The 21,313-nt window shown below is 41.6% G+C and overlaps 1 protein-coding gene across 2 annotated transcripts in view; it reads right to left on the bottom strand.

Annotated features, from left to right (window-relative positions):
- The window catches only part of PDCD1LG2 (programmed cell death 1 ligand 2), a 53,368-nt gene that overhangs the window by 25,082 nt on the left and 6,973 nt on the right, over window positions 1-21,313 (bottom strand). For both annotated transcript variants that reach the window (XM_029919598.1, XM_029919597.1), the window contains 2 exons: window positions 16,561-16,626; window positions 6,776-7,081 (listed from right to left, as the gene is read on the bottom strand). In XM_029919598.1, coding sequence (XP_029775458.1) covers window positions 6,776-7,081; window positions 16,561-16,612 — 358 coding nt within the window. In that variant the 5' untranslated portion in view covers window positions 16,613-16,626. The remainder of the gene's footprint in view (window positions 1-6,775; window positions 7,082-16,560; window positions 16,627-21,313) is intronic.

Below are 21,313 nucleotides of genomic sequence, written 5' to 3'. Positions count from 1 at the left end.
TTTCCACTACCACACTCGGGGTAAAATAACCCTGTGAGTTATTTTACAACCGGGGACTAGAGGAAACCGAGAGGGTGGTTCAAGAAAGTCACAGATAACCCCCACCTTCCTGTTCTATTTGGTGCTTCTTCTAACATCCTCAGAAGAGAGCTTTCCTCTCTTCTCTATGAGATTAGGAGGAGAAAAAATAAAGACCTCGATTCTGTCTATAAAGAGTTAAGAACTGGCTCTATTTATTACTTACTTATCCTGTACAACACACACACACACACACACACACACACACACACACGCTTTTGTGTACAGTGTATGCTGAGTGAATTAGTCCAAAGTAGCTCCTGGCCCTCCAGAAAACTGAGATCTAAAATGGATACAAATGACATTGAAAGCAATAAGAAGACACAAGGACAGATTGCCCAATTATCTTAGAGGATAGCCCCAAATAAAGACGTATTAACAACATATGCAGGTACCAGGGAGTATGGAAAGTAATCTGTTGGGTTTTGATGAAGGAAGAAGAAGTGAGTAATAAATTCCATTAAGTAAGAATTATTAAAGAAAAAGAATTTCGATGGTCTTTGATTGTATTTGTGGCATAGGTGTGATGAAACCTTTTTTTCCCTTATTGTTAGGAGCAATATAAATGGGCATACCCATTCTGAAGAGCAATTTTACGTTAAAATCATGATGACGGCCTGTGGGAAACATCAAATGTGCACAAGGTAATAAGTGCTTTCTAGGTGCTAAGCTTCATGCCCTGTGATTTTACACACTGTTGGGGGAGGGGGCATGTTCAGGCCTTTCTCCACATTTCTGCCCTTTGAGTACTTCCCTTTGTATCTCTGTGCTGTGAATTGCTAATTTGATTAGTTATAGCCAAAGACACTCACTGGGTCATGGTTCGCTGCACTGGGTGACCTCGTCTTGAAGCACGGTTCACGTTCACAACCTGTGGGCCTCTCCTGAAGTTTTTGTCTCCCTGCAGTAAAGCACACTCGGCTGGGCCACTGACCTGTCTGCCTCAGAAAGCTCTGAAATCTTCCTGGCTCACGGTAGTCCAGCTTCTGCTTGTGACTGGGTGGGTGAGATGGACTTTCTTATCCATGAGGTTGGATAGAGGGAGCAATTTTAGGTCTGTCTGAAAACCTGGACTCTAAGTTAGGAGGAGGGTGCAGGGAAAAAAGAAGCCCTTATTCTAAGTCCTGTTCTCCAGTGTAAATCAGCAGAGAAGCCCTAAAGTTAGGAGAGGGGAAAGGAGAGAATCATGTGCTCATCCAGTTATTAATTTAAAAAATGGAGTTCATTTCCCATTTGGTTATTGGTTCTTGTGGATAGAGCTCACTTGGTCAAGGACTTGGACCAGGGGTCCAAGGGAGAGGACCAGGGGTGAGCAGCTCTAAACCCTGATTCTCTCTCCTTGACATACATTACCTCGGTTAAACTCTTCAAAAATCCTATGAGGTAAGTAAAATTCATATTCCAATTTTGTAAATAAGGAAACAGCTGGAATCTGGGGTGGGTGGCAGGACTTGAACTCATGGCCTTCATGGCTACATTCTTCTGAATTTGGCATTGGAATCATTGTAAGAGGATGATTCTCAATGGAATTGCAAACAGACACAGATAGGGGAGACCTGTTTTCCCACAGGGAATGAGTGGCCCATGGAATGAGCAGAAGATGAGGACAAGCAGGTTTTGAAGCATCCTGCTGAGGAGTTGAACTGGTTAGACCTACCAGCGTCCTTGAAGCCAGTTTTGGTCTACCCCTAGCATTTCAGCAGCATTTGAAGCATGCATTTTGAGTACTCACCTTATCTTTCATTTTACGTTATTGATCTACACATAATTTCTCTTGGTTTGATGTCCTCGTACAATCATTTCATCCTATTGTCGTGTAGATTATTTCTGTAAGCTCTGGGGTCTTTGGGGGATGGAGGAGAATAAATGGGTTCATAGGAGCACTGTGTTGCATATGAAGGTCTGGCCAGTTCCTGCAGGACAGCTCAGGACAAGAAGCTGATCTTGAGGGGCAGGTTGAGAGGTGGTTTCAGAGGTTAGGGGGTCAGGAATCAGGAGGTAGGCTGAGGCTATACTCTAGGATATACAAATGAGGGTGCAGATGAGAGAGATGTTCACTTAACAGAATCAGCAAGGTTTGGGGAAGGGATGCTTGTTTACAGTATTAAAGACTCCTCTGCAGCCTCATGCATATTTGGGAAGTGGCTGCAAAGGCATCGTTATTAGCAACACACAATGGGGAAGCTGGACCAAGAGAGATATTCTTAGGAAAAGATGAGTAAGTTGTAGAATTTCAGAGATGAAAGTAATCTTAAAATTAAAAATAGTCCAGTCTCCTACTCTGCAATTGTAGGGTATACGTTTTATATATGTCAGTTAGGCCAAGATGGCTGTGTTTATTTGACCCTTCTATTTTCTTTTTTGCTTACTTTATCTGTTATAATAGAGATGAGCTGAAATCTCCAAATATGACTGTGGATCTATTTCTCCTTTTAGGTATGCAAATTTTTATGTTTTAAAGGTATGGTGCTAGGTGTCCACACATTTAGGACTGTTGTATCTCCCTGTCATCTTGACTTTATCATTATGAAATGTCCCTTTTTATCTTACTCATACTTTTCTGATATTAGTAATCTGCTAGATAACTAACTTTGAGCTAAATATATTGATTAATGGAAGCTCCTACTTTCAGGGGTAGCCATTACCACGATTAGACAGTAAGAAAGTTAAACTTTCATTGGAAAGATCATCCTTCCGCTGAGTCAAACTTTGCCTCTGGGCAGCCTCAACCCATTGGGAATTGTCCGGGTTAGTAAGACAACATTGTGAGAGAAAATGGAAGCCTTGCTGCCTCCTTCCTCCACTTGCTCAAGCTTGTGCCTTTTCATTGGTTTGAAATACTTCCATCAACCTCAGCCTGTTCTGGGGGCTGGCACTCTCCCGTCCCCATCTCACACTCTGCCTGGGGCCTTCAGGCTGGTTTGGCTCTTCAGCTCTGGGACTGCTTGGGATCCTTTGCATAGGCCAGTTCTCAGCCTGAGGGCTCAAGCCCCGGGCTCTCTGGCCTCTCAGGGTTGCTGCGCTCTTTTCTCCGGTCACACTCCCTGACCTCCTTAGACAGGTTATTCGTATCCCGTAGTGGCAGCCTGCCCTTCAGAAATATGTCTCTTCTGCACTCTCTAGTCCTTCTTCCTAGTACCGATTTTCCAATACTTTGGAAGTTAGTTCTCTTTTCACTATATTTAATATGTACTATATCCAAGAAGGTGCTATAAATCTGTTTTCAAGTTTATGCCATATAAATGAGGCATTTTAAGGAAAAAGCACATCCCTCCTCTAGTCCTGTGCTGTTGAAGCAAAACCTAACTGAGGTCCCAAACATCCTCTGCCTCCTCCAGAGATCCCTGATCAAGGAGAACGCTCTTGGGTGAGTCTTCAGCTTGGCCTGTTTCTGCTTGCATTCCTCCTAAAAGGACTCGGACACAGTATGCCCCTTCTCACACAGGTCTTAGGTTGGTTCTTACATTTTTTCCTAAGTTTCTATATTGGAAAAATAGATAATGTTTAGCATGCTGTAAACATTTATATTTTAGGTAAAACAATGATTTGACTCTTACATATGTATCTAAGGCTGTCTAGATAGCAAAAGAGATCTAGACATATTTTACACATGCCACCATTTGTGGAAAAATAAACACAAAAGTTCTCCCCTAATGGTCCAAGCATTACACTGCTTACACTTTTTTTACACTGTTTGATCCCATGACCTTCAGGTCCCATGCCACTTTTTCTGCAGGATTTTATCCTAACACAACATATTTGGAAGCTCTTTTATTGATTATCCTTATGTTTCTTTGCAACAACAAAATACATCTTGCTATTGAGAGCCATCTTTTTTTCTTGTGATCACTAGGCTTCAAGTGTTCATAGTTTTCTTCTGTGTTGAAATCTAATTTCTGGGGTGCCTGGGTGGCTCAGTTCGTTAAGTGTCCAACTTCAGCTCAGATCATGATCTTGCGTTCGTGAGTTTGAGTCTCACATTGAGCTCTGTGCTGACAGCTCAGAGCCTGGAGCCTGCTTCAGAATCTGAGACGCCCTCTCTCTGCCTCTCCCCAGCTCATGATCTGTTCCTCTCTCTCTCTCAAAAATAAATATTATCAGCACATGTAAAATCCAGATGTAAAATGTTTATAATGATTAAACATAAAAGAGCAAGTTTACTAGAAATGTATCACTTAATAGGATGGATGGGGCTCTTTTTTTCAACTTGTCCACTTATCTGAGGATGTGTATGACTCGTGGTTGGAATGAGGCAAGGGTAAGCATCAGTTCTATTTCCGGCTTTCCGTTTCTGTGGCAAGAAGGGCTTTCTCATATGAGTGAGTAAGTGGGAGTAGAAGCAGTTCTGTTATAGGAATGTCATTTCACTATGATTTATATGACAAAAAAAAAACCCTATTTCATGTTTTACTATAATCTATTAACTCTATTAGGGCCTCCTCCAATTTTGTTGAACACAGAACTTGGTATCATTTGTTTTTCAAAAGTTATTTACAGTTTGATAAGGTATCACTATTTTCCATCACTCTTTGGTTAGCACCATAGAGGTTTTCTAGGTCCCTGAGCAATGTACCATATTTATGATGGGTGAGAGGCACACTTTTTATGAAGTGGAAGAAGGCAATAATCAAAGAAGAAGTGTTTTAGGGGAACCCCAAGAACCTTGTCTGGAAGGCATATTCTTAGGCACACTCAATTTGGGGAAAGAGTTCTTGGGGAAGATGAAGAATTAGAAACTCATTTCCTAAAACTGCCTGCCCCTTAGAAAGTCTTTGAATACCCATATACCTTAGTTCAAAGACCATTAAGGATTTAATAAATAATTCAGATTTGAGGAATAAACACGTTCCACACCTGAGCCATCCCTGAGCTAGGTGGTGAAGCTGGCAGAGGGCTGACCAGGAAGGAGGGGCAACAACCTCCGTTGGACAGAAAGACTGAAATGACTGGCCCCCAACTGCCCAGAAACCCTAGATGCATCACAGCATTCAAATAGAGATTAACAAACATGGAGGTGGGGAGTTAGGGGGGCAGATGTTGAACACATTAGGAGATCAAGAGAATGTAAAGCCCTCTTTCTTCCCATTAATTGAACTCAGCTACCTTCAAAGTTGTAGCATTAATTTCAGTTCTGGATGTAGGAAATGCAATGAAGGTGGAAGTCAGTTACATCCAGGCTCATGACTTTCCTGATGACTTAATGATAGTTGAGATGAGAGGAAGTCTTTTTTTTAATGTTTTTTAATGTTTATTTATTTTTGAGAGAGAGAGAGAGAGAGAGAGAGAGAGAGAGAGAGAGAGAGGACAGCAGGGGAGGGGCAGAGGGAGAGAGGGAGACACAGAATCTGAAGCAGGCTCCAGGCTCTGAGCCATCAGCACAGAGCCCGACATGGGGCTTGAACTCACAAACTGTGAGATCATGACCTGAGCCGAAGTTGGACCCTCAACCGATTGAGCCCCCCAGGCGCCCCGAGAGGAGGTCTTTAAACCAACCCCCTGGACACTCACCATATGCCAAGCACCATGCTCACTTCTTTATGTTCATGACCTCTCTTAATTTTTTTACAATAATCCTATATGGTAGGTGCTACTCTTGTTATGCTTTTACAAATAAGAAAAATGTGAGATTCTGACAGGTGAAATAACTTGTCCAAGGTCACAGGTGGAAACAACATTCATCCTTATGTCTAATCCTTCTGGTTTGTCCTTGTATCAGATCATAAAGTTACAACATGGCTACCAAGGGCAATTGTCTTTAGGGACCAAAGTTTATGGACTTTCCAGAAGACAGAACAGATCCTCTGAGGCCTAATGGGTGAGATTGGAAGGGGACAGAGGAAAAACCCAGAGCAGTCAGGACATGATGAAAAACACAAGCTGATGAAGAGAGCCAAGCCTGTCCTTTTATGGTCTTTCCCAAAAAGCCCTTTTACAGAACAAACATGAACTTAAAGATTCTCTTGGGATGTAGGTTCTTGGGTTGTACTGGGGTAAGGAGAGCCCTTGACCTAGAGCACTGGGGACGGCTATTCACTCAACGGGGCTCCCCTGGCCCACCCACGTGGCTTCTCTGGACTTTAGCTGCTTCATGTGCAATAGGTGAAGCTTGGACAAGAGCAGTGTTTTCCAAACTTCTTAAACTGTGATCCAGAGAGAGCAAAGATATTTTACATCACAATCCAACACACACACACACACACACACCCCTCTGAAACAAGAGTGTCACAGAACAACACTCAGCCCGACTACTATGTGATGCCTTCTGATCTATTTTATTCATTCATTTTGTTGGGAAAAAGACACTTACCTGGTTGCTACTCACTACACTAGGACTTCCATCCTTTCATGGTCAGCAAACCATCGCTTCAAAGACTCTGGGCCAGAGGAATGAGCTTCTCTCAAGGAGGAGCTTAACCATCAGGTCAGTGTTGTTCCTTCAGAGCACGTGAGTGAGGAGGCTGAGCTCTGGTGCCTCCCGCCTTCCAGGGACTCACTTCCCACCTTCCCTCCAGACCCACTTATTCCTGCACCTCCCGCCCCTATCTACCCCTCTCAACTGCTCCATACTCAGAGGTTAAAAAATACTTCCGGGCAGGTGCTTCTGTTTTCTCCAAAACTGCTGGTCTCCTCTTAATAGTCCCCCCAGTGTTTGCTTGTGCTGATGCCTCCACAGACCCTTGTCCTTGAAACGACTCACCTTTGACTTTCAGAGTCAGGTACTTGTAGTCGCCGGCGAGCTGGTAGATGATCAGGCAGCGATACTGCCCTGCATCGCTCATTTGCACCCGAGGGATGTGGAATAAGGCCTTCCCCAGGGACAGGTGCTCCTCCAGCAAAACGGCTCTTTCGCTGTGCAAGGATGTATTGTTTTCCACCTTCTGCAGACTGGCCCTTAAGTCTCTGAGTTCCACATGACCTTCAGTGTCAAAATCACACTCCAGGGTCACATTGCTGCCGTACTCTACCGTGTACAGTTCCTGAGAGACCGTCACTGTGAATAAAGCTGAACAAATTGTCTGCCTTCACATTTCAGTTCTGTACAGCACAGGAGCTGAGGAGACCCATCGCACCCCCATTTCTCGGGAGATGCTCTCCTCTCAACACTCCACACCTGTGGGGGATGACGGCTCTCCTGTCCCCTATTATCCAGGCTCATTTTCTCCATATGGAACAAGTTATACCATTCCCTGCCAAACACTACCTCCCCTCACAAGTGACAGTAATAGTAACAACTATCAGTTGTTGAGTTCTTACTACATATTAGGCCTCCGCTAACACACAGTCTCACTTAGTCTTCCCAGGAAGCCAGCAAGGCAGAGCCATCCTCTTTTTAGAAAATGAAACTGAAGCACAGAAAAGTAGCCAGACCAGACCCAGGCATTGCTATGTCCCTGGTGTCCTCACCCACGGCATCATACAAGCCACTGCAGGAGCTTATTTTCTGTCAAAAAGGAAAATGGAGAAACAGAACTAATATGTAGTGTAGGCCTATTATGTGCCAGGCACTGTGATAGGCTCGTTATACCTATGCCACTTAATCCTGAAAATACAACCATCAAGTATGTATTATTATTACTGTTTTATAGTTGAGGAAACTGGCTCAAAGAGATTCATGCTAGGACATACAGTTAGTAAAGTTAAAATTCAGAGCCAGTTAGATGGATCTTGAGAAACTTAACAGAAGACCACGGGGGAGGGTAAGGGGGAAAAAAGTTACAGAGAGGGAGGGAGGCAATCCATAAAAGACTCTTAAATACACAGAACAAACTGAGGGTTGATGGGGAGTGGAGGAAAGGGGAGAGTGGGTGATGGGCATTAAGGAGGGCACTTGTTGGGATGAGCACTGGGTGTTGTATGGAAACCAATTTGACAATAAATTATATTTAAAAATTAAACAACAGAAAAAAATCAATAGTTTCCACTGCAACAGTATTTCCCAAAATATGAGGCACATACGAAGCATGTGAAATAATTTTATCTAAGGTAGAATTAAGGCCTAAAGGGAACTGAATTTCCAGAGAGGAATTTATTTCCTCTTCAATTCTACTCCAGTCTTTCAAACAACATATGACTTGCAATTAGACTCTCCCACCCCCAACAATGGCTATTTCTCCTTTTAATAAAACAGGAAGCTCCCAGGCAGATATTGTAGATACCTGGGTAGAATTTAATAACTCTACTTTTATCGCACTTATTTTTGTGCATATCCTCTGTTTACTAGTAACAGTGATACTATACTGGTTTTCCATTTACCACAGGGGTATACCACTTTGTTAAAAAAAAAAAATTAAAGCTGAATTGATTTAAAGAATCCTGTAAAAACAATAGCATGAAAAGTGGTAAAACAAAACTAATGAAGGTAGTGTATGCATGGATAAAGTGTGGGGAAACTAGAAAATTATGCTGCCTCCATCATTAATGAATGGATATTCATTATGACCAAGGTGCAGTAAGATAAAGTAATTTCTGAATCATGACAAAAGATTAGATCAAATTATATTCAAGACCAGTTGATTCATTCATTCATTCATTTAATAGTCGAAACATCCATTCAACAAATACTTGGTGGGGCGCCTGGGTGGCTCAGTCGGTTAAGCACCGGCTTCAGCTCAGGTCATGATCTCATGGTTCATGGGATCAAGCCCCACATCAGCCCCACATCAGACAGCTCAGAGCCTGGAGCCTGCTTCAGATTCTGTGTCTTCCTCTCTCTCTGACCCTCCCCTGCTTGCACTGTCTCTCAAAAATAAATAAAAAAACATTAAAAAAATTAAAAAAAAAACAAATACTTGGGGATGGCTTCTAAAGATATGCTACTCAAGGAGGTTTTACCATTATAAAAAGTGGTATGGTCAGAGCATGGGATTTAGTGACAGATGAACCTTGACTTGTATCAGAACTATGAGTGGTTTGACCTTGAACATGTCATTTAGCTCTGTGAGCACATGCGATGTGCCTTATTCTGGCAGCTAGCAGGCAGTCAGTAAACTTCTGTTCCTTTCTTCTGCACCATGTTTTAATTCTAGGGGAAGTGGTAATCCATATATGCAACACGTGGCCGTTCTGTACTGACTGAGATCTCTTACTAACCAAGACAGCCCATTCCCAGACCATCCTGGGCAACAGATTTTACAGTATAAGTAAATTTTGGGTTTCCTGTTGCTTGAAGGAGTCACATGGCAATTTCTTTTTGACTTGAGTTTCTCCTTCTACTATTCTGCAAAACTTTGAAGGCAGTCACCAGGTTGAGTCCATTGTGGTATCTCCAGTGCCCAGCACATACTAAGTTCTAGTTAGGGGGTTGGCAAATAAATGACAGAAAGAGGGAGAAGAAGAAAGGATGAGCCTAACTGCACTCACTTCTGTTTTCCTCTGGTCAAACTGCAGCTTACCCAAACTGTACAGACGGCATTCTTAGTCATCACACAGCACAACTGACATGCACACAGTTTGACATTTATTGAAAATGACTGGCAAGTGTACATCTTGCCTCCAACCCTGGTTTCAGCCATGACCAGAACATGAAGGTGACTTTCTAACAGCGCTAGAGGTCATCTCTGTCCCACACGCTGTGGTGCAGGATGGGTGGGGGCAGGTCTACAACATGAGGGCATCTGCAAATCCCACCTGCATTTGCTTGGACAGATTGAGAAGACTCCCAGACTCCCAGACTCCCAGAGGAGGACACGTGTGGAAAGAGATTTCTGCTTCTGAATTTCCTGCATGCTTCCATTTCATGAAATCCTCTGGGCACCTGTAATAGCTCTCACCCTGGGTCTCCATAATAGGGCCGTCTTAAGGGTAGATCCCTTGATGATGGGAACCATCTCCAAACTTATAACCAAGACAGAGCTATCTGCTCCCAAGTCCACTCAGGCCTGAAGAGTGATACTGACTTACTCATTCATCAAATGCACAGCAGCCAGCTTCTGTGTGCCAGGCTCAGGAAGCCACTCTTACTGTCCTATCTTGTTACACATGAGAAAGCAGGAGACAGGGAAGAGACATGGGGCTTGCAAGAAAGTTCAGTTGCTGAGTCTGAGATACAACAAGTGTCAGAGGACTTGGGTGTTGCCTCTATTGAATTTATTTAACAAATTTATTTACCACACTTAGGCTTCTTCTCATGGGAGAGAGGCAGTCTGTAACTTCCTCTGGAACTCCCCATAGCAGAGGGCAGAACTCCCCTCTTTACACTCTGGGCCTCTGACAAAAATCCATTTTCTGCTTGCTTTTCTCTTCTGCCTTATACAGTGTGTGTGTGTGTGTGTGTGTGTGTGTGTGCACGTGAGCGTGCGCAGGGGATGTGGGCATAAAATATATTACCTCTTTGGCAGGTGAACATTTTTCAGCTTAGGTTCACAGGAGGAAAGAGCAATTAGCAAACATAAAACAAAATATCTGATTGCCCAGGACAACTGGAGGATGAATTATTATTTGATATTGTTAGGCCTCAATTAAAGCTTCTAAGACATGCAAAGCTTTGGAGCTTGATTACCCCATAAAATGAGTTTAGGAAATGAAATACACATTTAAAATCCTAAATTATTCTTATTTATTGTAAAGTATACAGGAAATAAAAGCATGCTGGTAAAAAACACTGTGTGGAGATATTTTTCTCAGCAGAAAATCACTAAGCAGAGTGCCACAGCTCTGGCCGCCATTGCAATCACTTGGGACAGATTAAAAAAAAAAACACCAAGCCCCACCTTGGATCCTTTAAATATAAATTCTAATTCCTTTGTAAGGCCAACATCAATTTTTTTTAATTTCCTTAAGAGCTTCTAATGTGCAGAGAGTTTTGAGAACCACTGGTTAGATCAATAAAACTTACCTCACACACAAACATCTTTTATTATCCTGCCTTTCTAAGTGCCATCAGCTTCACCTCGGAGGGTGAGGTATTTGGAATCTCAAGCTGTGCCCCAGACCTGGAGAAGCAGATTCTACGCTCCAACAAGGCTCAGGTGAGTCATGTGCACACCCATGTCTGGGAAGCCTAGTTTTTACACTAGCCCGCGTTTGGGCTGTTACTGGGAAGTAGAGTGATAGCTAACATTTATCTAACACAATGAGCCAGACACTGAGCTAACCTTTACATCAGCATCTCATTTAATGTTCCCCAAACTGTGCAAGGTAGGAGTCACCATGCCTGTCTTGTGGATGGGGAAACACAGGCTTACAGAAGTGATACCACTTGCCCGACCAAGGTCAGGGAAGGGCAGCTCATGGAGTGGGGATTCCAGTTCTTATCTCTGTGCCATGAAAGCCGGTACTAACAACTCTACAGATATGTCTATACATGCCCTGGCATGCACACACTACACCCAGGATCGAAACAGATATGCTCCTCAGCTTTATGCTAAGACAAATACATTTTCTTTCTGTGGGTGCGTGCGTGCATGTGTGTACATGTGTGCTTATTTCTGAGTTCTTTATTCTGTTTGATTGAGTTATGTGTCTGTTTTTATGCCAGTACAATACTATTCTGATGACTACACCTTTGTAATATAGCTTGAAATCAGGGGTTAGGAAATTATGCTTCAATCTAGCATTAAACTCCTAAAGTTATGAGACAAAGGAAAAAATTGGAAAAGTTTCCACAACTACAAAATTAAGCAGACAAAACCAGAACAAAACAGGTTTTCCCAATCATTTAGGCCTCCTGACTAAATTAAAGGGTAAAAACATTTGGCCAGGGCATGCGAAATTCATATATGCAGCCTCTTGAACCAGACCCAAGCGGCCAGCTTGCGCAGTGCTGGGCCTCTCTGAAAGCTCTTGGGGAAGCTGTGCACTGTATTTGCAATCAGGCTTCAACAGGAGTCAGCACCTGTCACATCTCCAGAAACACAAAACAAATCATTTGCATTACCTCCCAAGATAGCTTCCCCTTGAAGCTAATTTTATACGTTTTTTTTCCATTTAATAACAGAAGCTCAAGTGGTTTTTTTTTTCAGACTGTGTACTTAATGAACTTGAAAGGTGGGGGCTGCTTTACACAACCACAGTCTTCAGAAAACGACAGCTCCTGCTTCAGGATAGAAGCCTGATCTGGGCACCTGACTCATCTGCTCCTCTTCGTAGGGATACTGCCTGGGGGCATCCCAGCTCTTAGAAATCCTCCCCCAACATGATTCTTCCGCTCTGTATACCTCAGGGGTCTAGGCAAGTAGTTTCAGAGGCTGAAGGTTGGTTAAGTGGAGTGACCCAGGATGTGGTCCCCACCTCACAGTGACCTCAAGTATCACCATGGTCATGTACCTGCCTGGTTTTTATCCATCTCTGCAGGATGAAGAAAGAATAAAACATCAATAAAAGGAATAATGATTAGGGTTACTTTTCCCCCCAAGGCATGACAAAGTAAAGAAATGAGTATTTCCCCTTAAATGTACCTGAATTACAAGATGTTCTTAAGTTTTGAAATTAAATTATAAGAAAAGAAGAACCACAACATTACAGAAATTCAAAGAGTGAGCTATGGGTGAAAGTGTACACACACAGATCAACAGAACAGATTGCAGAGTGGAGTCCACAAATAAACCCACACAAAGACGATCAACTGATGTCTGACAAAGGTGCAAAGGTGAGTCAGTGGGGAAAGGATAGCTTTTTCAACAAATGGGGCTGAAGAAATTGTATGTCCACATAAAAAAAAAAGATCTTCAACTTATACTTTATATCTTTGATGATAATTAACTCAAGATGGATGATAAACCTAAGAATGTACAACTATAAAATGTTTAGAAGAGGAGCACCTGGGTGGCTCAGTCACTTAAGCCTCCAACTTTGGTTCAGGTCACGATCTTACAGCTTGTGACTTCGAGCCCCATGTTGGGTTCTGTGCTGACAGCTCAGAGCCTGGAGACTGCTGAGGATTCTGTGTCTCCCTCTCTCCCTGTCCCTCCCTCACTCACAGTCTGTCTCTCAAAAGAAATAAACGTTGAACAAAATTTTTAAAAAATAAATAAAATGTTTAGAAGAAAACATAGGAGAAAATCTTTGAGAGTTTGGATTAGGCAGAGTTCTTAGACATCACACCAAAAGCACAGTTCATATAAGAACACTGGATTCTATCAAAATTAAAATCTTTGCTGTACAAAAGACACTGTTAAGAGAATGAAAAGTGAGCCACAGACTGAGAGAAAATATTTGCATATCATGCATATGATAAAGGACTTGCATCTAGAATATAAAAAGAACTCTAAAAACTTAGTAAGAACAAGAAAAAAAAACTTAAGTCTGCCATGCTTCATTACCATCCTCACTGTAGGGCAGTAAGGAAGAATGGACCTTAGTTTTGAGGCAAACTTGCCTGTGATACCTAATGACTACATATTCTTGGGTAAATTAAATAACTTTCCAGAATTCCAATTAAAAATGGTCAAATAGTTTGAATACAGACTTTACCAAAAGACATATAGATGTCCAACTGCCATGTGAAAATATGCTCTCATCTCTTGATATTAAGAAATATCTATTTTCCTAGTATTAGGAAAATCCAAATTAAACCACAAAAAGTTACTTCTACACACCTATCAGAATGGCTTTTAAAAAAGTGACAATATCAATGACAAGTGCTGCCAAGAATGTGAAACGACCGGAGCCCTCACACTTTGCCAGGGGAGTGCAGAAATGGTATGGCCATTATAGAAAGGTTTGGTGGCTTCTTATAGAGTTAATATTTACTTCCCATATGACCCAGCCATTCTCCTTCTAGGTATTTACCCAAGTGAAATTAACACGAAAATCTATATACAAACATTTATAGTATCTTGATTCATAATTGCCTCAAAACAAGAAACAACCCAAAAGTCCCTCGACTGGGGAACGAATAAGCCAACTCTGGAATATCCACACAGTGGAATACTACTCAACAAGAAAAAGGGAATGAACTATTGATACATCTAACAATATATGGATAAATCTCAGTTGCATTATGCTAAGTGAAGAAAGCCAGACAGAAAGCATACCTAATGATAATCCCGTTTACATGACATCCTGGAAAAGGTAAAACTTGAGTACAGAGAACAGCTTTCAGAGTTCAGAGAGGGCATTCTATGTGTTTGCTTGGCAACTGGTGGGACTTGTGGACCTTGACTGCAGTGGGGGTTAAATGACTATAAGTTTGCCAAAAACTCACAGATGTCTTTACTAAAAAGATTAAATGTTACTGTGCGCCAATTTAAAAGTGAATAAATGTTTAAAAGATGAAATGAAAATGTTTTCTGCCAATTTTTCTCTTCAAATTTTAAATTGTTTTACAGAGAGCAGAATAGAGCGCCCACAGAACACGCAGGTAAGGAAAGAGTTCACAAGAAATGGTTTACCTGAGTCATACTCTGAGTCCGTTTTCATCACAGTCTTTAGGAAACACATTCTCTTTCAAGCATTAATCCAGCAAGAATCAATTTGTTAAAAATAATTATAACTCCCATCAATAAAGGTCTGGTTAAATAAATTACAGCATGTCCAATGAAATATATAGACCCACTTTATTTTTTATTTTCTTTTTTAGATTTTCTTAAAAGTTTATTTATTTTGAGAGCATGGGTGGGGAGGGACACCGAGAGAGGGGAAGAGAGAAAATCCCAAATAGGCTCTGCACTAACAGTGCAGAGCCCATTATGGGGCTCAATCCCATGAACTGTGAGATCATGACCTGAGCCGAAATCAAGAGTTGGATGCTTAACTGACGGAGCCCACCCAGGCGCCCCAACAGTTCTAATGGAATAAAGTGTAGATAGTACGGGGTTATGGGGAGGAGGTTATGGAGGGCTGGGGCAGGCCAAGGTTTCAGGGGAGGCTGGTACAGATCTACTACTTGATGTAGGGGATGGTTAGAAAAGTGTTCACCATGCGGGAACATGATGCTTTTCACTCATTTCGTGTACTTTTCTGTACTTGTGGTATCTTTTACAACATCAAGGTTATTTATTTATTTATATAAAACTTTTAAAAATGTTTATTTTTAAGAGAGAGAGAGAGAGAGAGGCAGACAGAGAGTCAGTGGGAGAGGAACAGAGAGTGGGGGAGACACAGAATCTGAAGCGGGCTCCGGGCTCCAAGCTGTCAGCACAGAGCCCGACGCGGGGCCTGAAATCACGAACTGTGAGATCATGACCTGAGCTGAAGTCAGACACTTAACAGAATGGGCTACCCAGGTGCCCTGACATAAAAGTTTAAATGCGGCAAAAATTTAAAGATATTGAATCAAATCAAATGAACACCTGTGAGTCCATCCACCGCCTCCCCCAAGAGCCAGAACATCACTAATGACATGTATCTACTTCTACCACTAGAGGTAATCAGTATCCTGAATATTGTGTTTATTATTCTCTTGCTTATTTTTTTTAGCTTTATCATGTATATATCTATATACATATATAACCAATCAATATATTGTTTATAAAAAGGGCATTGTATTGTATGTCATCTTCTGTGCTTTTTTACTCATTATGATGTTTATTAAGACTCTTAAGTGTAGTTGCATATTTTTGTAATTTACCCACATGCTGTATATTTTCCCATTCCATTAATATACCACAATTTGTCCATCATCCTATTGGTGGGCATTTGGTTGTTTTGGTTTCTTTTTGAAAGATGAACAATGCTACTGTAAGCATTCTTTTTAAAATTCAAACATGAAACTTCACGCAGAAAGGGCAATAAAGGATCATATGGATTTGATTCTCATCATCTTTTTCTCCTTCTCAAAGAGGAGTCCAAGTCTAGGGTTGAACATGGCACTGAGCGAAGCGAGCTCAGCAGTCTGGCCTCTCCTTGGACAGGGGTGCTGTAGCCTGATGCGCTCGTATGCTTCTTGTAAAGTTTATTTGTTTTGAGAGACAGGAAAAGAGGGGGGAGGGACAGAGAGAGAGAGAGAGAGAGAGAGAGAGAGAGAGAGAATCCCAAGCAGGCTCTGCCCTGTCAGTGGGGCTTGAACCCATGAACCGTGAGATCATGACCTGAGCCAAAATCAAGAGTCTGATGCTTAACCGACTGAGCCACTCAGGTGCCTCAAGATATGATATGTGCATAGTTTCCTTTTGGTTAATTCATAAACATAATTCATCAAACATACTTTTTGGTTTTGTAAATGTCCAGTGTCAACATTCACTACATGTCCATAATCAAACTTAACCCCAAAAGCCCATCCCAAAGTGGAAAGATCACTGTAGTCTGGTAAGGTAGAAAGGGAATTAGTTTTGTAGGAAGCTTGCCTGTGATGCCTAATGACTACATAATCTTGGGTAAATTAAATAGCTTTTCTGAATTCCAGTTTCTTCATCTTTTGTAAGACAGGGGCACGGGCAAGCGCAGGCTGCCCTGGGCACCGTTATTTCTGCTGTGCATGGACAGTAATCACTCTTCATGTCAAAGCACGTCTTTGGCCTGACGGCCTCATTCTCACCACTGCCTTTGGCTGGGGGGCCGCTGCCTATTCCTCTTTTTCAGGTCCCTCCCCTTGACCTTTCTTACCTGCTGTCTGATGAAGCTGCTTTCCCAGGCTCAACATCAGCAGGAGGAACATGGTCTGTACCCGATCTGAAACAGACAATTTAAAGTCTCAGGGCCTTCTCGTGACTTGGTGACTTGCTCATCCCTGGAAACAGGGAAATGACTCATAAACAATGGTTCTGGGGGTGAGGGGGCAGTAGAGTGGGGCAGATCAGAGCCTGAAAGAGAAGTTACAAGTGGAATGCCTGGAGGAGAATGGAGAGGGGGTAATGGAAAGCAAGGCGTTCTTTACTGATCCAAATTCGAAGCTCTACTTCCTTTTCTGAATATGAACAGTCCTCACAAGTCACCCACACTGCTGATGGTCTGAACCTCCTTGTCCCTTCCACAAAGCCTCCCATAGTTTTTTCAGTCGCGGGTCCTTGAAAATCAAACGATTGTTGAATGAATAATGCACACCAGCTTCTTCAGGTGGGCTTGAACTCTGGGAGTCAAATACTCAGCACACAGTACAACAGAACTAAATTCTCAATAAGCACTTGACACTTGCCTGAGCAGGTAAAGTGACAAGCCCTTCTGAGTGTTGTGATGAAGTTTGCTCATCATCCTGAACTACCTGTTACTAAGCAGGTTAGTCAGAGAGAGCACAGAAGTGGCGACGTTGAGTGGGTGCCAGACCTTGGTCTTGCTACACCTCCTAAGCTTCCACCTTTGCTCCCAGGCTTTCTCCTGTCCGAGGACTTCTCGAGGCAAAAGGGACAGGATATCCTACTGCCAGCTAGTCTGTCTTCAAAGAGGCTTTCAAAATTTTATTAGCTGTGGAACCATTTCTCCAAGTTAGACTGGTTGGAGCCATACAATCCAAATCAGGTATGAGCAGAGCTGCTCTGAGTTCTCAGTGTGATGGAAAGCCGCCAGGGGATTTAGATCTGATGAATGACATGATCTCATTACATTTTTAAAAGAGGGCTCACCCTTGGGAAGGAGAGTGGGTTGGCCAAGATAAGAAGCAAGATGATCAGTGAGGCATGTTTTCACAGAGATGATGGTAGTTTAGGTTTAGTGAATGCACTGATGGATGTGAGAAGTGGTGCATTGGAGGGTATATATTATATATGAACATATATTTATTCTTTAAATTTATTTTTTCACAACAGCATTATTGAAGTATAACTACATATGATAGAGGATCATGTGTGTGTGTGTACACATGCATGTGTGTGTATATACATATATATGGAAAACACAGGCAATTCAGTGGTTTTTAGTATATTCACAGAATTGTGAAACCCACACCACTATCTAATTTTGGATTGTTTTCATTACCCCCCAAAAAGGAACCCAATACCCACTGACAGAAACTTCCCAATTTCCCTTCCCTCTCCTTCTAACCACTGGCAACCTCCAATATGCTTTCTGTCTCTATTGTTTTTCTTAGTCTGGATATTTCATTTAAGTAGAATGACACACTGTGGCCTTTTGAATCTAGCTTCTTTCACTGAGCTTAGTATTTTCAAGATTCATTTATGTTGTAGCACCTGTCAGTAGTTCATTCCTTTTAACGATTGAATAGTATTTCATTGTATGAATATACCGTGTCTAGTCATTCATCAGCTGATGATCATTTGGGTTGTTCCTACTTGCTGGCTTTTATGAATTATGCTGCTATGGACATTAATGAACAAATTTTTGTGTGGACATGTTTCCAATCTCTTGGATATGCTGGAGTGGAACTGCTTGGTTAAATAGTAACTCTATGTTTAACTTTTTGACTTTTTGAGAAACTGCCGAACTGTTTATCAAATATATAATTTGCAAATACTTTCTCCCATTCTGCACCCTGTCTTTTAAGTTTCTTGATAGTGTTCTTTGAAGCATTAATAATTTAATTTTAAAGCACAAATTATTTTAATTCTGATGAAGCCCAATTTATCTATTTTTTCTTTTCTTGTTTGTGCTATAGGTGTCATATCTGAGAAACCATTGCCTAACCCAAGGTCACAAAGATTTATATCTATGTTTTCTTCTATTTTTTAGTTTCAGTTCTTATATTTAGGTCTCCAATCCCATTTTGAGGGCTTTTAAAAAGATAATAATTATTCTTTTATAGACTAAATCATCATAGTTTGGGCTACTGGAAGTCCCTTCGAGGTAGCCTGTTTCCTTTTCGCACAAACCTATTGGAAAGTTTGTTTGCTTTCTGTTCTAACTGCCTTACATTGACTTCATACCTCTACTGCCCACACATGCAATTAGCCTTTCTCTAAGAAGTCCTGGAGTTTTGTTGATTTTTTAAAACTAGAAACAAAACAAAAACAGTTTACCCATTTCTTCCACCCCCTAACCTCCTGCCTCTGGCAACCACCAATCTGTTCTCTGTATCTATGAGCCTGGTTTGTTTGTTTGTTTGTTTGTTTGTTTTAGATTCCACATGTAAACAAAATCATGCAATATTTGACTTTCTCTATTTGACTTATTTTACTTAGCGTAATCTCCTTGAGGTCCATCCATGTTGTTGCAAATGGCAAAAGTTCATTCTTTTTTTGGCTGAGTAATATTCCATTATGTGCACGCGCATGCATGCATGTGCACACACACACACACACACACACACACTTAGGTTGATTCCATATATTGGCTATCATAAATTATACTGCAATAATGGAGGTGTATATATCTTGGGTTACATTTTCATTTTCTCCAGATAAATACAGAGAAGTGGAATTGCTGGACCATACGGTATTTTTATTTTTAATTTCTTTAGGAAACTCCACACTTTTTTCCATAGTAGCTGCACTAATTTATAATTCTACCAAAGTGCACAGGGGTTTCCATCTCCACATGCTCACCAACATTTGTTATTTCTTGTCTTTTTGATACTAGCCATTCTAACAAGTGATATCTCATGGTGGTTTTGACTTGCATTTCCCTGATTAGTGATGTTGAGCACTGTTTCATATACCAGTTGGTTATCTATATGTCTTTTTTGTAAAAATGTTTATTCAGATCCTCTCACCATTTTTATTTTGACTGTGTGTGTGTGTGTGTGTGTGTGTGTGTGTGTGTTTCTATTGAGTTGTTTGGGTTCTTTATATATTTTGGATATTAATACTTCATCAGATATACAGTTTGCAAATATTCTCTTCCATTCTATAAGTTGCCTTTTAATTTTGTTAATGATCTCTGTTGCTAAGCAAAAGCCTTTTAGTTTGATACAGTCTTAATTTTTAACTTTTGCTGTTTTGCTTTTGCTTCTGTTGTGAGATTAAAAACTCATCACCAAGACTGATGTCAAGAAGCTCATTGCTGGTGTTTTCTTCAAGGAGTTTTTGGTTTCAGGTCTTACATCCAAGTCTTTAATCCATTTTGAATGGATTTCTGTGTATGGTGTAAGAGAGTGGTCCAGGTGCATTCTTTGTATGTGATTGTCCTGTATTTCCAATACTATTTATTGAATACTTTGGAATATATTCCTCAGTTTCTTCATTTTGTTGAACTCTCTGTTTCTACACTGTAGATGGAAAAAACTACTTTCCCAGTCTGGAAGGCCTGGTCTTATGCAGGAGATGAACCTTGATGTTCAACCCTGTCTCATCTCTTGGTTGTCTTACAAATCTTTGTGTTTGTCCAAGCAGCTGATTCTACTTTTTTTAAATAGCTCCCAGTAGTGGAGGATGTGCCTGTCAGTATCCCAAAGGGGAGGATCTCAGCATCTAGATCTAGGTCGACTGAAAGTCAGATCCTCAGGCATCAACTTGTGAAAGTATGGAAATTTTACAGTCCTGTGGGCTGCAAGTGTAAGTCCTACTGGCCACCAGAACCAGGCAATTTGGAGCTGTCCTCTGGGTAGCAGTCACAAAAATTTGGGTTCAAGAAGAGTATATAAGCTTTCTTTTGGGTCATTCTGGTGATCTGAAATGAAGGAGATGGAGAACACCAAGATGGCATCCACAGCCTATGATCCTCGAGAGCAGCTCTGTAGGCCGCCAAATGTGTGCAAGACCTTAACCCTGCCTCTCAGGCTGAAGAGAAAGCAAAAGGAGAAGCAAAAGGGCTTTCCTTGCAGAAAGACCAGAGGTGTGTGCATCTGTGCAGGGCTCTGGGGGCATCAACCTGCCCAGAGCTATCTCTCAACTTCACAGTCCTCTGGAACCTAGGAATTCAAACCCCCTAGCCAATAGAGCCAGGTGATGGAGTGGTGGGAAGTCCCTTGGGCAGCTGCTGCTGCAAAAATCAGTACACCAGACACCTGTAAATCTCTCTGGCAGGAAACACTAGTGCTCTGCAGTGTGTTAGAGGATGAGTGTGCAAATAGCAGCAGCCTTCCAAGGTCTTTGCAAAGGATTACACTAGCCCCTACAGGTATGTTAATCAGAAGCCTGCCTCTCAGAGTGCAGCCATGAATTATTAGCTAATAGGCTTCCTTCACAGAAAATCTGTTCTGGGTCTGTTGCTACTCTGTCTCCCTTACACATGAATTTTAGGGCCAGCTTGTCCATTTCCAAAGGAAATAAAAGGCAGTTGGAATCTTGGATCTTGATAGGAATTGCACTGAATCTGTAGATCTGTTGGGGAATATAGCAATCCCCACAATATCAGGTCTTCCAAAAATGAACATAGCATGTTTTTCCATGTACTTAGGTCTTCTATCTTTTTTTTTTCAATATTTTATTGTCAAGTTGTTTTCCATACAACACCCAGTGCTCTTCCCCACAAGTGCCCTCCACCATCACCACCACCTCTTTTCCCCCCTCCCCCTTCCCCTTCAACTCTC

The sequence above is a fragment of the Suricata suricatta genome, chromosome 13 (genome assembly GCF_006229205.1).
Source record: "Suricata suricatta isolate VVHF042 chromosome 13, meerkat_22Aug2017_6uvM2_HiC, whole genome shotgun sequence".
In the NCBI taxonomy this organism is placed as follows: Eukaryota; Metazoa; Chordata; class Mammalia; order Carnivora; family Herpestidae; genus Suricata; species Suricata suricatta.
Note: the sequence above shows the minus strand (reverse complement) of the source record. Positions and strands in the feature narration are given on the sequence as shown.